This window comes from Ambystoma mexicanum, chromosome 2q (genome assembly GCF_040938575.1).
Source record: "Ambystoma mexicanum isolate Mex_15411 chromosome 2q, UKY_AmexF1_1, whole genome shotgun sequence".
In the NCBI taxonomy this organism is placed as follows: domain Eukaryota; kingdom Metazoa; phylum Chordata; class Amphibia; order Caudata; family Ambystomatidae; genus Ambystoma; species Ambystoma mexicanum.
Genome location: NC_090924.1, coordinates 1,213,222,593 through 1,213,241,205, shown reverse-complemented (window position 1 = coordinate 1,213,241,205; position 18,613 = coordinate 1,213,222,593). Strand labels below are relative to the sequence as shown.

General features: G+C 43.4%; 1 protein-coding gene across 3 annotated transcripts in view; it reads right to left on the bottom strand.

Moving 5' to 3' along the window:
• The window catches only part of LRRC72 (leucine rich repeat containing 72), a 486,094-nt gene that overhangs the window by 216,323 nt on the left and 251,158 nt on the right, over positions 1–18,613 (bottom strand). For all 3 annotated transcript variants that reach the window (XM_069648606.1, XM_069648607.1, XM_069648605.1), the window contains one exon: positions 11,698–11,811. In XM_069648606.1, coding sequence (XP_069504707.1) covers positions 11,698–11,811 — 114 coding nt within the window. The remainder of the gene's footprint in view (positions 1–11,697; positions 11,812–18,613) is intronic.

Genomic DNA, 18,613 nt, shown 5'->3' with positions numbered 1-18,613 from the left:
TTAATATTTTGGCAGTACATGAATACTTGCCAACATGATCCATTCCAATCTGTAGGTGATTATTTGTATTTGTATTTTATTAGGCTTATATAGCGCTTTAGACCAAAGCGCTGCACATATAACAACAACAGGATACAATTAATGTAATAATAAAAGTAACAATAGAAGCATTACTAACATGAATCAGTCAACAAAACAGTATGTAGAGCAATTAGATGAAGGGAAGGGGAGAGAAGTGGAGTAGAACTATGAGAAAGAGGGAGGGAGGGAGGTGGGAGGAGGAGTAAAGGAAGGGGAGGGATGGAAAGGGGGAATGGAGGGAGAGGCATGAGGAGGGGAGAGAGAAGGGTGGAAGAACGGGAGGAAGAGAAGGGGGAGGGGGATCATGGCGTGGAATGGAGAAGGAGAGACTTAAGAGACGTGCGGAAAGAGGAAAAGGTGGGGATAGAACGGATTGCGAGAGGTAAGGATTTCCAGTGGAGGGGGGCCAGGAGTTGGAAGAAACGGAACCGGAAGGAGGCACAAGGGGAGGGCGGAACAGTGAGGAGGAAGTGGTCAGCAGAACAAAGGGAACGAGGGGGAGCGTAGAAAGAGAGAAGGGAAGAGATATAAGGGGGAGCAAGATCGTGGAGAGATTTAAAGACTAGGCAGAGAAAATGAAATTTAAGTTGAGAGTGAAATGGGAGCCAGCTAATGAAGGATAGGGAAGCAGAGATGGAGTCACGAGGGGAGAGGAGACAGAGGGTACGGATGGCAGAGTGATAGATAGATTTGAGGGGGGCAAGATGTGATGCAGGTAGACCAAAAAGTAAGGATGAGCAGTAGAAGAGACGAGAGAAGATAAGGGAGGAGATTAAGAGTTTAGTAGCATGCAATGTAAGGGAGGAGCGAATTTTGCGAATATTGTAGAGGTGGAAGCGACAGGCGCGAGAGGTAAGGGAGATGTGATGGGCAAAAGTGAGAGAAGAGTCGAAGTGAAAGCCTAAGTTGCAGGCGTGGGGGGAGAAAGTAAGATTAGAGGGAGGAAAATGGATGAAAGGAGGGTTGGAGCGAGTTGGAAGGGAAGAAAACTACTTCCGTTGTGTCTGAGATAAGGGAAAGAAAGCGAGAGGACATCCAGTTCTTAATAGCAGTAAGACAAGGACAGTTTGAGGTGGAGATCACGAGAGAAGGAACAAAATGAAAGAAAGAGCTGCGTGTCATCGGCATAGAAATGGTGAGAAATGTCAAATGAGGAGATAACAGGGGCAAGAAGGGAGGTATAAAGAGAGAATAGGAAAGGACCAAGCACTAAGCCTTGGGGAACTCCGTATTCTAGAGGGTGGGTGGGTGAACAGCAGCCTCCCCAGGTAACAGTAAAAGAGCGGGAGGAGAGGTAAGAGGATAGCCAGTTGAGTACAGAACCTTTGAAACCAAAGGAGGATAGAGTGTTGAGAAGAAGGGGGTGATCAAGAGTGTCGAAGGCAGCAGAGAGATCAAGAAGAATAAGGACAGAGGATTGCTTAGCATGACGGGCAGAGAGGAGGGAATTAAGGATGTAAGTGAGGGCAGTTTCAGGGGAGTGTTTGGGGCGAAAGCCAGATTGAGAAGGGGGAAGGAGAGAGAGGTTAGTGACAAAGGTTGAGAGCTGAGAGTAGGCAAGGCGCTCAAGAAGTTTAGAGAGGAATGGGAGAAGGGAGATAGGATGGAAGTTGGAGGTGAGCAGGGGATCAGCGGAAGGTTTCTTCAGAATCGGAATGATAGTGGCATGCTTGAAAACAGAGGGGAAAGTGGCAGAGGAAAGGTAGGTGTTGAAGAAGGAGGTTATGTAGGGAATAAGAAGATGGTAGATTTTAGGAACAAGAAGGGAGGGACAGGGTCAGATGGAGCAGAGGAGTGGTGGGCCTTGGAGAGGAGGATAGAAACTTCAGAAGGGGAAACTGGGGAGAATAGTCAATCAAATGGAGGCTGAGGAAGGAGAGGGGGGGGAGAAGGATGAGGAAATTATTTTTTGCTGAAGAGCAAGAATCTTGGAAGAGAAGAAGTTTGCAAAGTCAGAAGGAGAGAGGATGGAGGAGGTAGAGGGATCAGGGGTTGGGGAGAGAGAAGACGAGAGAGCGTTTGGAAGATGCGGCGTGGGTGGGAAGCTTGGGAATGAAGAAGGTTAGAGAAGTAGGAGAGTTTAGCTGAGGAGAGGCAGGAGACATAGAGGGAATGATAAGAGAAGTAGGAGGATTTGTTGGAAAGTGCAGGAGATTTGAGTCAGAGTCTCTCAAGACGTCGAAGGAGACTTATGTAGTGCTAGTTTTTTGTTTATGTTCTTGGACTGGAAGTTCTACTTTTCCCATTATAAAACTTGACTAAACGTTCCAGATTGCAGAGAATAATCCAGGACTGGATAAACACCTACAGATTGGAATGGGTTATGTTAGGAAGTATGCATGTAATGTAAATGTATTATACTTCCACATACCAAGTGCCACTTATTATTTATTTATTTGTTTTTAAATTTGTATAGCGCGTTAAGCCATTGTGCAACAAGGCGCTGGTTGTTAAAAACCAGTTACGCATAGTAGAACCAGAATATATATAACAGTGAAATATTGAAGTACATTAGAACGAGTTGCACCAGTGGTCGATACAGGAGAATGGTGGTAAAAAATGGTTGCTCTTCAAAATGGTGCACTTAAAAATGGTGTACAAATCTTTTCCATCTGCTTTTTCTTTATTTTAGAAAAATGTTACACACAGTGCTGCTACAAATGCATATGCATTTTTTTACTTTTATACTTTTATGAAAATGCTCCTAAAAAGAAACTTTTCTAAATGCACAGCATTTTATATTTTTCATTCGATATAAATGTCGCACTTTTAAATCTTGGAGTCTAGTCCTGTTTTTTGTTTGCATTCTGGGACTTGTAGTCCATGTTTTATAATGGCAAGAGTAGAATTGTAAGTCACAGAATGCAAAGAGAAAAATTAAGACTGACTTGATGAGCACCTATAGATTGGAATGGGTTATATGTTGGCAGGTATGCATGTACTGCCAACATATTAAAATTCCACACCAATTTTTTTGTTAGAAAATATTACACACATTGTGGAGGGAGCAGTTTGGGGTATGTGACTGCAATGTATTTGCAGTTTGCCCTAAAGGATTTTTTCAAAAAAGTCTAATGGAACCGTTTCCTGCTGCAAAGATTATTTTTTCTCAAATAGATCAGATGCAAACATGGAGATGTGTAAACTTTTTCAGTGTGCAAATGGAATAATAGTGGCAGCTTGTGAATAAAGCTGTCTGAAAATGACAATACCAAGTTTGATGGTGCAAATCTTTTTCGTGAAGATGGAATTAATTTCACAATGTCAGAAATGCGATTTTACAATGTTAGGAATGCATTGAAACAGTTCAAGTAAGAAAATTGTAAGGGAAGATGAAGAGGGTATAGTGCTACTGTACATAAAAGCAGAAAAGGTGTTAACGAACAGAAAAAACAAAGGTTCATTTCAGAGCCAACACTAAAGAATAAATAACTGTAATTGAGTTAAAACTCTCCCTCCCATCCCCTACGATTTGACTTTCCGTTCGTGGACATCATTGTAGTCCACGGACGGGACGTGCCATTCAGGTCATTTAAGGATGCCTGGTATGGAAAGGGTACTGCAGAGAAAGCGGACAGTCATGGATGTTTGCAGACATCAGGGGATCAGCCAATCAGGTTTCCTGGCTGTGGTGTACAGGAAGAGAGGGTAGCAGGAGTTTTGTTTGGTAAGAGAAGTGAAGATGGCTATGGCCATGTATTTGAGGTGGCAGAGTGTATGGATTATGGGGGACTCTTGGATCCATTGGCTGAAGGTCTATTCTGAGCACTGTGGATTGGCTGAAAATCTTGGAGTCCATGAATTTGAAGTATCATGGTATGGAGTGCGAGGAATGAAGCGGGCTGACATACTCCATTTTCTAAGCAAAATACCCCCACAAATCTGTCAATTATAACAACATACTTCTTTGGAAACCTGTCTTGTGTTTTATTTTTCCAAAGTGTCAGAATGTAAGTGGAAAAACTAGTGATATACAATTGGTGTCTGGGTAGTGGGCCCGATCTGCTTATTGGGGAATGCAGCATGGCCACAGGCCCATTCCCCATGAATTTGGAGACTGGCCATGGATGCAAGCCATGAGCACTGACCATTGGTCACATTATGAGGGTATTGTGGACACTGAGCTAGGATGCAAGGTAGGTGCAGTGAATAATAGGGGTGGTTTGGTGGAGCTGGGGTCATGGTTGAGCCTTATGCCGTTGGCAATTCATTGATGATTTGCATACGGAGCATGTGCTGCTAATAACAATTGACATAAGTATGAGTTGCAAAATAATCTTTTTAAAGGAGGTTTACAATATATATTAAAATAGGAATTCATAACTTATATACAATGATGTAATATAATGAAACATTTTCACAGGTAAAACCTATTACATTGACAGAAAAAACATTATTTAAGGGGTGTTACAGTTAAGATGCACCCTACCCTTGGGACTGCTCTTCCCCAGCAGTTAGCCAGTGGCCTCCCACCTTGGTATTCCTTGGCACTTCCCTCCTGGGATCCCAAATTATGTTTTCGCGTATGGCTCAAAGACAAATGTGGATGAGCTAAAATTTATTTTGTCCACAAATGGAAAAACCAAGGCACAATGCCAATAAATCTGTGTGCTCCTTTTTACGAGATGTTGGAATGACATCCTTTCATAATGAGAACTTTAAATTTGGCACGGACAACATTTTTCGGAGCGATGGAGTCCATCTAACTTATGTGGGTAATCAGATTCTTCTGAAAAACTTTCAAAATGTTTTGAAGCAGTTTGTTGTGAACATATAAAGTAGGGATTTAAGTGTTCTTTAGTAGTTCAAATAAAGAAAATGGAAAGACCAGAAAGAAACATTTTTTGTTGAATTCGAAGAAATTATTAAGTTCACTAAAATGTTCTTCAGTTCAGTTTATAAAACCAAAAATTAAAAAAATATATATAAAAGCCGAAAACCCCAAAAAAGGGTTCTTTTAAGAGCCACAATTTTTTTACGTGAAAGAATTAAAATGATTTTAATTCTCCAACCTCATGCCTGGAATGTTTTCAGTTGTCAGCGGACTACTGTGCTGTTCCCGGACTATGAATGCTGCAGAAGGGCCTGAGACTTTTTTTTGCACTTCTATTTTTTAACTGTGAAGGTTCGCTCCTAAAGGATCCTTTTTTGTGCTTTTATTGTTTTGTATTTTTTGAGGTTTTTTTTCAGGAAAAGGAAGGTAAGGTGTAGGAGGAAAGACCGGGAGGGAAGGGGCACCAACCACAGAGACGGAGGCTCAGGTGGACAGGGGAAGATGTTGGGCGTGATTTAAATTTAAGGTAGGGGGCAGTGTTTCTTTACAACTGCCTCAAAAGCACTTAGAAACTGCTCCACTCGGCAGAGCGTTGTGTTGCAGTACATGCAGAAAACTGTCCCTCGAAAGGTAGGGATCTACAGCATCCCATATGACCTTCTTAGCGGCTGGTGGGATCTTCTGTCCCAAAGGAGTACCCTTTGTCCTGGCAGGAGCAGTTGAGGAAGATGGTGCAAAGAAATATAGCCTGAGAAAGGAACAGCCTTTCTCAGTGCAACTGGGTGGTTAGAACGGACATTACAGCGCATTGATGTGGTTCCGAAGGAGTAGGGCCCCTGCTGTCTGCAACTGAGTTTTACCCCACACTCAATGCATTCAACACAGGCAGCATTCGCCTTCGGGACCCCACCCACAGTCCTAAAGAACCGTCACATCCAGGACTCACTCTAGGTGCTGGAGGTAGGCACTTCCTCCAACTCATCTTTGTCTTCATCTTGATCCTCCTCTACATCATTGCGCCTGTGACCCTGTCCAGGCCCTCCAGGTTGTTCAGGTGGTGGTGGTTGGGGAAGATTAACGGCCATGAGAGATGCCATTGTAGGATGAGTAGCTGATCTGCAAAGCAGGTGCTCGGAGCTGCTATCTTCTGGATAGCCAGATTGAGAATGAGGAAAAGTAATGGGTGTGTCCCTTTAGAGGAACCGTCCGCGGACAGTCGTAATGTCTGCGGACTCCCGAGTCGCAAATAGGCCTTGAAAAGTGGGTAAAAGTTGCCAGATCAACCAAGAATGGGTCTGTGAGCTGTGGAAGGATAACATTTCTGCTTGAAACACCCTAGATTGACTGTAAATTCAGTTTTAAACTGTCCGCAGAGCGCGGTCACTAGTCGGGAACAGGCCGTAAGGCTGCATGGGTGCGGTCACATGATGACGTCCGGGATCGTCCGCTGACTCCTATTGGACGGGAACCACAGGGCGCATGTGCGTGGGTGTCCGAAGAACAGGCGCAGTGTTGGTGGACTAATTAAAAGAGCATCATGCGATACCGGACATGTCCGGACACCGCGGCTGTCCTAGGCCACCTCCATTTTGAGTGCGGACACCCCGGACAGTGGTAGTCTCCGTGGACTCATAACTGGGGTTTAAAAAAAATAATAATATCACACAATGGTATACAACATATTTATAACATAAACAAAATACATTTATTCATGAACAGGATGGGGTCTCGGAATGGGAAACATAAATAGGAGAACTAGGAATTTCTGTACAATAATGACCAGGGGAGGAAGGACGTGAGGTTTCCTGAAAGCGTCTTTGATGGGGATGATTGCTGGGGACAAGGAGGACAGGTGCAAGAAGGACAGTGATAGGGAACATTTTTAATGACGTGATTTAACACATATTGCAAAAGTTCTTTAAAATCATTACTTGGTTCATCCAATTTTGTAGACATGTTCATGATTTGATTATGTACAGTTGGGGCTAGGGCTTCTTTGTGATTCTTGGGATTAGGTCTAATTAAATTGGGGCATGCTTTCTTCATGAAAAAAAGAAATTATTATTTTAGTGAGGTCTATACAAATTATTTTTGTACACTAGAACATGTATTGGATACCGTTAGAGATGTTATCGTCACTCATTTCTTCTTTTGGGAAGTTCTCCTCTTACCATTCAAGTGTGTTTGCCATTTCTGTCAAAACAAAAAAATATTGCTTTTTGTTTATAATACATGTTTACATAATGAATGCTAATAATAATGAAATAAATACAGTGTACTTACTTTTTGGTGAGAGATTGTTTTAGAATAAGCGCTTGGTGTATGTCTGTCTCTATGAGTAGTTGTATTGAAGCGATAATATGAGGTGCACACTTATGGTTTATGCTTGGTGCATTCCACTATATTGTGTGTTAAAAATAAAAAAAAGATACATTTTCAAATAATCATTTCTACAAAAAGGTATATTTGGGTGTAGTAAATAGAAGTAATGTTGCTTTATGTACATGTGTTTGTTGGTTGATATGAAGAACATTTTCTGTGCTACTGCGCTTTTTGAATACTGCCTTCTGTCCGCGGACATTTGTATAGGACAGATGCTACATTGGAGGTGAATACAATATAAGGAACTTGTAGCAGATTAAGGGTGCATGGTGGTGGCGCGAGTCATGGTTGCTTAGCTTCCCATAAATGGCAAATTTCATGGGGTTTTCGGTTTTACTTGTAACCATAACGTCCCTTTAACAAAGTTACACACACACACATACACTTTTTCAGATGGAACCAACCTCCACTTCTATTTAAAGGCCTGAGGATTCTCGATTTTCCCGGACCCGTTTTACCCGACCTTTTACTCACGAACCCTTATCTGGGATGAAAATACTCTTTGGATCTCATGAGAGACTACGTTTCTCAGGGTTAGGATGTCTCAAGGTACCAATCTTCCTGTGTGAGTCACCGTTCATTGCTGGTGGTGTGGGATCCACTGGCTGGTGAATAGATCAGTACAGCTTGCATGTGCCTTTGGCTATAAATCCTGTATCATGTCCAGAAGAGAGAGTGAGCGGGATACAAATGTTGTTGTATACAGGCCTGGCTACTATCTGTCTTAAAAAGGGACAGCTACAATTGCCAGGACCAGCTATAAGCAGTTTGTGAACGGCATATAGGATTTAAGTTCTAAATCCAAATCTGAGATAAAGTCTTGGAAGAAGCCTGCAAATATTGAACGTGGCAGCCTCAGAGTGATTGATTGGCAGAGAAATGTTTTAATTAAAGCAATCTTGTGTTTGGGAGCTTTGCTTCCCACTCAGTTCTCATTCTCATTTTACTCAGGGATCCTAATGTTGTGGAACCTGGGGACAAGCCCTGAAGCATAAAAGAAGATGGCTAGTTGAAAGGCATTGATAGCCTCTGCACTCTTTCAAAAACTTGTCTGATGGCGAAGCTCGGTCAGAAATCTGCAGACACCACATTTCTATGGACCAGAGAGAGTTCATGATGCTCTATTCTCTTGACCCAGTAGTACCAGATATGTTGCAAGCTCTAAAAGGAAAGCCTTTTCAGTGCTGGCCCAATACCAATTGTTAAAACCATTGGAAACCAACAGAGCACAAGGCCTGTGGTTGCTACCTAAAACAGAACTACGCTATGTTTGAGCTGCATGCCTCAAAACATGTGTGTTCCAGAAGCATTGCTTGCTTGGGTCAGTTTACTGGCCCCGATAATTAAGAGGCAAGAGCACATGCACTCACACAGCTGGTAACTAACAGCTTCGGAGGTCTATTGTTCCAAATGTTCAATTCAAGGTATGTCCAGTGAGGATATAAAGAGTACTGTGCGCCACCAGCCAAGCACCTGTGGGAACAACTTTGGGTTGACATCAAGTGTGCCACAAACACCCCATTGTGAACACTTACCTCCTGGTTAGCGAGTAATCTATAGAATATTATCAGGAAATATGAAGAATATTTTCTGAATACCTCTGGGTGGACATTCCATTATTCAAAATAAGAACCTTTTACCATATATTCTTGTCTACCCTGCTCCTTTCTTGATAGATGACGTTGACTGCTTGACCACTGCTACCACTTGGTAAAGGAAAGCAGAAAGACTCACACCCACCCTCATACATCTTCCTACCCTCAACCCCATCACCAAATGTTCTGATCATTTGCATAAAGTTTATATTTGCGTAAATACTCCTCTTGATTGAACCATGTAGAACCAATTTAAAAATAATAGAAGCACATTAAGGTTCTAGAGCACGGCTGTGCTGCTGAGACGCAGTGAATCATTTCACCACGACTGTGCACCTCCCCTTTCCCTGCCTATACCACTTTATCATTCACCCGCCCAGAGCACTCTCCAAAACCCACTGGTATCTCTATGCCCATCCTGAATTTTTCTGTTGCTTTACTGTATGCCCTGTTCGTGCCTAATCATCTATATTGCTCTACTCACTACGCTCCCCTGTCCTTGCCTGTGCCATGATGTCAGGTAACATTCCCAGATGTGTCATCACCATTTCCTTCTTCTGTGGTCTTCCCAGGCTTATCAATGTCTCTTTTTTCCACCCTCTGTAGCTCTCTTTTATGCCAACTACCCATTTTCAAAAGGGATGAAGTCAGAATTCTAGAATTGCACCTGTGGCATGTGACTTTTCTTCTGTCCCCTCGTCAGGGTCAGTCTTTTTCATATTTCCACCACATGGAAAGAGGATGGGAATTATGTCTCTTGGGTTTAGTCTCTTCTGCTCTGATGCATAGTCTTCTTTTAATGTGGGCTTTCTCTTGCTCTAGTTTGGGTGTTATACTTTAACATTAGGTCAACGTGTCTATACCGAGAGACATATATTGGTCACAGTTGTTTTTAAAACCACTATGCAATACTCATGTCGTTCACATGACTCTGGCTCAAGCCACTTTGTCAGCACCTCTATGCTACTTCCTTGGAATGAACGAGACAATTTCAAATACGTAAGGTTCCTCTGGTTCACCTGTCTTTGTCAGTGTTACCATGCAATGTCGATGGTGTGGGTGAACCACAATTGACAATAGACAATGTTCATCGGTTCACACAGTTTGGTCAGCGCCTCCATGCTATGTCTTTGGAGTGGTTTAACCACTACTTACAATAGGCAATGTTCCCCTAAGTCTGTTATCACCTCTGTGCTCTGTCTCTGGAGCGTTGGAATCACAACTCCAAACATGTAATTATATTCATGTTCCCTTGACTAGGTCAGCACCACTGTGTTATGTTTCTTTGGAGTGCTGGAACTGATGGCAAATTCTCTCTTTCAGGGGTGTCCGTCTTTGGCTCCCCCTGTGTAAATTTCAGGGTGCTTTAATGGTTCTGCCCTAGAGACCATCCTCGTCTTCAGCTTCTGCCAGCCTCTTATACCCGTTTGCGTGAGTGCTCCCTGGCTGTCTTTTCAGGATTGCCCTTCTTAGTCACCACATCAATTACTGGGGAGTATGGTGAGGTGTTCCTCTCCCTGGTGCTCGGCTTTGACTAGAGATCTTTCTTGTGAACTTACTCTTGAGTTTGTGCGCTACTGTCTGCATCTCCTGATACCAACAATGCTTTGTATATTGAGGATTTCTGTTAGAGCAACTCACATCGACATCTCTTACACCTAATCGGACTTGACATCCGAGCACAATGAAAATTGGTATTTTCATGTAGCTTCTGCCTCTGGAGCAGGAATCAGACAGGCTATGGAAGTAAACTTTGCTGCACGTTCTATCTTGTTAGGATTAGGTTGCCAATGTGACTGGGAATGCAGACAGCGCCAAAGGCAAACCCCTTCTTATGAGAGTTCTGTGAGCCCTGGGGATTAGGAGTGTCCCAATAGCACCATGGTAACACATGACGAAAATGATGTTGGGACATGTCATCCACAATGCCCAATGAGGTGGCTGTGCGTGGAGCGTAGTCACGCAGTTGGGTGCTTTCTCTAGCCGCGTGGTCACGATTTAGGATCCCGTCAAGTGAGCAGGAAATCACTGTTAAATAGCAGCACCAGTGAAGTAAGCAGTGTTCTTGGTATCGATCCTGGACTCTGGAAGCAGGTCAATGTTAGGGAACTAGGCGATTAGGCTTAGTTACTTTACCTTGACTGTCTTCTCTATTTGGATTATTAGGTTTACTGAGGACAGCAGCTCTTTCCCAGGCCTGTCTAAAAAGGAATGACCTTCTTTTATGAGTATTGTTTTTCCTAATTATGATTGTCTTTTCAATCATCATTGCAGCTCCTGTCTGGACTTCAGAGATTAGGGGGTGTCTCACGTAGCACTCTCGCTTGGGTGGATTCCATGCAAAGAACGTTTAAGAATCGGACAGGTCTGACATCTTTCCACAATGTAAATCTTCTAGGTCACCTTCAATTTCTGTGACATGTAGCTATCCTTGCTTAATGGTTAGTATTGAAAAAAGACCTTCTTCCTTGTTGGTTGGTAAATCCTCTGACTCTCCTTTGAAGGAAATGGGCAGACTTCATCACAGCGGATACAGGGGACTGTGGCAGCTTTATCGTGTTTAGTTATGTTTTTCAGCTTTTTTGTATACCTTTCATTTTTATGCCTATTGAATTCAGCCAACCATTTTTTCTACCTTTTGCTTTTTTTATAATATACCTGGTTCCGATCATGCTATATATATGTTTAAGCACTCATTTTTCTCAATGATCTATATCATGCACTTTGAAGCACTTACATTTGGTCCCAACTTCTAATGTACTTGGCATAGGAAATAACACATTCTTTAGGTACGAAGAGACTGTTCGCTATTGTGAGGGAATTATGGTTAAATCTTTGCAGTCCCGCAACAACAATAACAATTACTTAGCGTATGTAGACCAATCATTTTCTTCAGTTCGTTGACTGTGGCCTCCAGGTTTGTCAGGTGGTTGCTGTGCAGCATCAGAATCTGCAGTGATGTTAAGTGTTTCAGCGAACCTGCCACAAAAAAAGAAATGTTTACAATTCTGATAATTGGTCTGCAGTTATAGAAAGATAAACGTTTGTGCAGGTGGAATAAACACAGATTTTATTCCTAAATAATTGTATTATTGATAATCAGATGAAAATGCAATAGAATTACAGGTGAGGGAGCCTGAGAATGTATTTGTATTTGTATTTTATTGAATTTATATAGCTCTTTACTCCAAAGTGCTTTACATAAGAACAAGTAATATACAGCCAGCATTAGATGACAATGAACCACAACCAGATAACAGCATAAAGAGCAACTTACAGTATTGTAGCGGTGAGGAGGGTGTGGGAGGGGGGAGGTGAGCAAGGGAGTGGTAGGTGTAAGGGGAGGTAAGTATGGGGGAACGAGCAAGAATGAGAGAGAGGAAGAGCGGAGAAGGCGAGACAAGAGTCAAGGGGGGGAAGGGAGAGAGGGGATCAGAGGGAAGGAGAGGGTAAGGAAAAGGAGGAGTAAGATGTAAGGGTAAAGGAGAAGGGAGGAGGTAGGGAAGGTGGGGTGTTAGGGAGGTGAGTGGAAGAGGTAAGATTTTAGAGAAGAGCAAAATGTGAAGGGGGGAGGCGGTTCCAGTGGAAAGGAGCAAAGAGTTGGAAGGAGCGGAAGCTGGAGGGGGTACAGGGTGGGGAAGGAGGAGAGAGTAGGAAAAGATTAGCAGAGCGGAGAGGACGGGAAGGGGTGTAGAAGGAAAGAAGGGAGGAGAGGTAAGGGGGAGCAAGATCATACAGGGATTTGAAGACAAGACAGAGGAACTTGAACTTGAGTTGGGAGTGGAAAGAGAGCCAACCTAGAGAGGTGAGTGAGGATGAGATGGAATCAAGAGGGGAGAGAAGACATAGAGAACGGATGGCAGAGTGGTAGATGGATTCGAGAGGGGAGAGAGGAGAGGAGGGGAGTCCGAAGAGAAGGGAGGAACAGTAGAATTGTCTGAAGAGGAGGAATGTATGGGTAGAACCGAGCCCGGGAGGAAAACATGAGCTGAGCCGGCAAAAGACCCATACCTTAGCCCCTCTACCCGAACCCTTCACACACCACAAATAACCACTAGACACAAAACACATACAGGGTGCCGTGACTCCCAACACTGAAAAGAAAAAAAACATACCCGGCATGCTTGTGGACACTTCACAGTGAGATACAATTATTTACCCAGTATCCTACACTTCAGTTATGAGGTGAAGTAGAGATTTGAGGCAAGTCTGCTCTTTCAACATTTGACCACCTATCCTCTCAAATCAAGCTGCCACGTAGGGTGTGAAGGGCTTTTTCCCTCCTATACTCATTTGTGCAAAGCACTCGGCATTGCGGTTTCAAAGTGCATCTTGAAATCACAAACGGGATGCGATCTGATCCGCACAGAAAACAAACTAAAACATATCCTTGAGCCTGTTTGGAACAGGCACAGCGGGTGTACAATGCACGAGAAGACCAGCACAAAGGGGTGTACAATGCATGAGAGGGGGATTTTAAGTGCTATAGCAGTGTTATGAACTGCTGAGTTCTGCGTATATATATCAAACAGGGACAGAAATTATATTTTCTTGAAATTTTAGAATAATAGACCCATCACTCTAAAAAGATTGAGAGTGCAATTCGGACCCCAGTGTGTGCAAGTGGCTGGCCAACCCACCATTTTCGCTGGTGCACAGCCCACTGTACCCGGAAATGCACATATCATTTATGAGGAAGGTGATCTCTGGCTTTACATCCACTGTACTATTTGCAGCAGCTCAATTTTGTGAGACGTAGGCCCTCTGTTTTATAAAGATGACTGGAAAAGTTTAAAATCTATACAAGAAAATAAATATTGGTGTAACCTTGCAGGCAATTGTATGAAAGGTATGCGCAACTTCTTAAATCCGCCATGTTAATATTAACCCTTAACTGCCAAGAACGAGTATGCTCGTCCTTTTTGCATAGACTTGCATAATAGCCTAGCACTTAAGGGAAAGGTAACCAATACACCTTTATCTATACTTTGCACAAAAAAGCGTTACCGCCTGTATTGGTCTTCAAATGGATACTTGGCAGCAAATTACTTGATTCGGACTGCTGCTGGCAGTGCCGATCAAAGAAAGGAGCATATCTGCAAAGGTTTTGGTGGAGTGACGGGCCAAGGGACATTGGACAGAAGTCTTTCTCCCCATTTAACTTGACTTCTCATTAAAGAAGCATAATAATCCTCTTCTACACATTTGTGGTTACTTAGCCCTCTCATTAGAACTAACCAAGAGAGGGAGTGAAAGTGATGGGAACTATTTAGCTCCTGCTTGTACTAAGAAAGAGTCTGGTTTGCTGAACACCAACAGGGGCAATCACTGCTGACTCCACAGTTCAACGGGTGCCATTGAAACATGAGGCTTTAACCTGATATTTTTAACAATGGGTATAAAGGAGCAGTAGAAGACATGGAGAAGAAACTACAAGCATACCGGGTCCCAGACTATGGACAAAAATGTACCTCAGTTGGAAGTTATATTTGGAGAACACTATGATCTAGAGTCCTCCTTGCCTCAAAGTAGTATGCCAGCATGCATGATAACAGGAGCTACATTTTGCTCCCGCTCGTCAAATCTTCATTTCAAGCCATGCAAAATATCAGATTGTTAGTACTATTGATCCCTGATCATGGCAAAAAGACCTTTTTGAAATATTGGACATCATAAGGAATAGATCTAGAACTTAACAGTGCTATCAGCAGGGGAAAGGTTTAATACTTTAAGACATTGCTGCAACAAATATGGTGCAATCTTGTCATCATTTTACGAATGAACACTGTGTTGTGCTGTTGTGTGTGACCTGTATAAAATAACTTCTTGTGTCATATCTACCTATTTTTGTTTTTATATAGCTATTCGTTTCCGTTATGGTTTTTATGAAGCAACCTGTTTTAGTAGTTAATTATATAATATGATCATTTATTTATATAGCGCCTATACACAATGTGTTTCAAAGCGCTTCAATGCTTGATAAAAAATATATCTTGTTCAGGAAGATTTTGCTTCTTTATTCACTTATGTTTAATACAAAATATTTTAAAAAGGTGAATTTTCTAAATTAGAAAGTGTGAATTCATCAATGTGTTAATAAAGGATTCCATGTCCAAGTACATATTTACAAATATCCTCAGAATGAAATGAGGCTGCTTTAATTGTCGGGTGATTAGCATACCCAAGCGTACTGTGTACAGGTACATACACTTTTAGGAGTGCATCCAATTTTAATGAGATGGAGATGTATTATTTGTTATGTTTTCTTCTTTACCAATCACGTGAGCTCACTGTGCCATTGGTTAGACTTCAATATAATGATCGATGTATTATTAATGCGTCATTTCCCGCTATTAAATTCACTTTCGCGACCAAATGCATCTTTTGTTTGCCAACAAGGAAGCTGCCAAGTCAGCAGTTCTGTTGAAGAAACCAGGGGTACCATGTTTTACAGACAATCAGCAATGGACATTTACAGACAGGAATGAGGTGTAAAATGGTCATCCAAATCATCATTTGGTCTGGAGCCTTTCAGAAGGATACAGGTCCGGTGATCAGCAGACAGAAAATATGGCTGACTTTTCCAATCTTCTAGAAAGAACTGGACAGAGGAGGACATTCTCCTCCCAGACACTGGATAGTGGCCTATTGTACTTGAGGTTCTTCTTTACGTTTCGGTGTCGGTGACATAGTGGCGAGGCTTGGTGGGTGGGTCAGGCTGTTGCGGATAGTTCTGATAGCGTGAACACGAGGCTCTGTTGATTGTTTGGCAAGAAAATAAAACTGTCTCCGTCTTTGCTGTTACCCAGAAATTATTATGTGAGCTCTGTATCTCCAAACAAATACATACAAAACAAACATTGTCCATCCTCTTGTGGTAGTGTATGTCCAGATATTTTGGAATCACAAACTGTTTTCACTGAAATGTGTGAATTATCAAACCTTCCCTGCATTGTTCTCAAGCACCCAGCGGTCAGGGTGTTCATCCCCTATGATTTAAGCTCTGAGACTCATCAAACAGCAGCTGGGGAATCCCTGTGACCACGAAGAGACTGAGTAGTAAACTGGAAATTCACAGAAGCATAGCAGTAAGAGAGCTCCATATAGGAGAGGACAGAAGGTAGTAGTAAGTGGAGCAGGTATACTGCAGCCATTTGTACGTGAATAAAAGTCCAAATGGAGCAAAGGAAGTTGTGGCCAGATGTTCAACTCTTGGTGGTCGTGCAGATTAGTACTACCTCCGTCCCCAAGCACCACACGGCCAGAAGAAAAAAAACACTACCCGTGCGGCACTTGAGGTCACAGGTGAAGAAATGCCGTTGATCAGGAACCAGAAACGCCAAAGGATCCCCCGACCACTGTAAGGCAATGGAGAGTTAATCAAAACAGGGAATGAATAACAATACCATGTGATAGAAGCTCAGAAAGGGGCTTACCCAAAAGTGAGGGAGATGGCGGCCTGTGAGATATGGAGGAGTAGTGGGGGTACAGCATACACTGGTCGGTTGTTTCTCTGATAGTATTCAGGAAGATGGAAACACCTGAGACAAATACGTAGGGCAATCCGTGAGCAGTCCAGAAAAAACAGTTCCGAGGTCGAGGGCCAAAGGTTAACCATTAAGTTCAGCTAGAGGAGATCCGTGGGCAGTCCAGTGAACATATCCGAGTCAAAAAACCAGTAAGAGGCAATGGAAACCAACGGGTTAACAATCCTGGGATGATTTCCAACAAGGCAGACAAAGCAACGTGATATCCGGGGCAGAGATGAGGCAATCCGTGTAACGTTCCGTGGTCGAGCAATCGTAGTAGTCAAGAGTATCCAAAACGCCAAAGCAGTCCGTGAAAGAAGCAGCTGTGAAGCGGTGCTTCCGTGTTTCCCTGCTTCTTTTAACTGTGTGGAGGGTCACCTGATCCACATCACGTAGGGGACGTGAGGGTCCGGGTCACATGACCCGTAATGATGACGAAGGCCGTTGTGGATGCCTCGTCACATGACGCACGGTCCTGTGTGTGCCCAAGCGGTAGCGCCAGTCGTGCGAGAACCTCCATGGGAGGTGCCAGTGAAGAAAGGGGCGAAGAGCCCTCGGGCCGTAATGAACGGGTCTCCTTTGTTTGGCGGGATATCTCTGCCGTTCGTGTGCAGGGACACGAAAGTCACGTGAGCTCCGATGGTGGTGAATGACTGGTGGGTGATGCTGCCGAACGCTGGGAGACATGACACCAGAACTTGCAGCAGAACCAGCGGCATCTACATTGACACATGCTATGGTGATATTGGTAGAAGGGCGGAAGAAAATGGCAGTGGTACACCAAGCATTACTTTCTCCGTTGTTACAGGACTATATCAACATCAGGACAAACTGGGAGCAGGACATAGGTTCTGACTTTTCTCAGCTGGAATGGGTAATTATCTGTGTTCACCTCAAGTGGGTTTCCCTGAAGGCCAGCTTTAAACTGACGCAATTTAAGATATGGCAGAGGGTCTACCTGACCCAGAGGAGGATAAATAAATGAACGATTCCCCCAAATGTAACAAGTGCAGGCAGGGCATAGTGGATTTCATACACATGATATGGACATGTGTGCCTTTTCACAGGAAATGGAGTCGAACCACAAATTATGTATGAGCACTGGGTGTGATGAATTACATGTGCTCAAATACTGGGCATTTTCCAAAACAAAACAAAAATAATGTTGAAGGGAAAATGAATTGGTCTTCGGATCCTGTTGTATAAAGTTTAATCGCAAAACCTTTGATTGGGACTTCCCATACACAATTAGAAAAATAGTATATGGATATGATCAAATGGGTTAAAATAGAGAAGGCATTATTGATGGAGCAAAACGTTGCGAAGGGGGAGGGCCCAATGGGTGATATATGGGCTGAATGTCTTATATCACTGCAGCCAGATTACCCCTAATGTCCCCTTAATGTTCCTGTGGACGGACGAAATATAATACAATTCTAAAGAAATGGGGAAGGCTGCTAACCATTAGAAATGTAGAAGTTGAAGACATGGTAAGTGTATGTATGGGGTCTGTGACGAATCTGGAGACTTTCTATCTTCTTTCCAAGCAGGAGGCACCCTCTTTGAGGCTAGGGAGGGGAGCCAGCTCAGCAAAACGCTCCCTAGGGGTTTGGGAAAATAGGACATCACTGGGAACGACTACTCTTCAGGAGACAAGGCTCCCATAAGGAACTCCTTATGTATTTTCTGCCTACATGGGAGTAAGAAATACTGACATCACATCTATGTGTTGGACTCGAGGTAACAGTGACCTTACCTCTATGTGTTTAGTTAAAGGTAGTGCAGAACTTCCTACAGACTTGACAGCCGGCGGTGAGCAGTTGCCCTTTTTCCATCTCGGAGTGAGGATAAAAGGGCTAACACTTGAATGGAGGAGTAGAAACCCTTCGCTGAAGCAAGCCTCTGGCGTGACAACATCGGCGAGAGCTGCAGCTACGCAGAACAGCAGAGCCAGTTGTAGCGTGGGAGAAAGCAGGCGCCCGAGGGAGACGGCGCCCAACAGAGCAAAACGCACTGGACCTTAGTGGCAATCGCCTCGCAAAGAGGCACAACCACATACAGGACGTGGTGGGCCCAGAGCCTGCAAACAGCTGCCGATTCTAGGAAAGAAGGGAGGGCAACCAGAGAGTCAACCAGGGAGACAACGCCGAGACGAGCGGGACACAAAAACCTCTAGTCTCCACTACTGAAGGGCGGGAAGCCGCAGAGAACACTACCGCCGCTGGGGAAATGCACCCTCACTGGAGCGATCA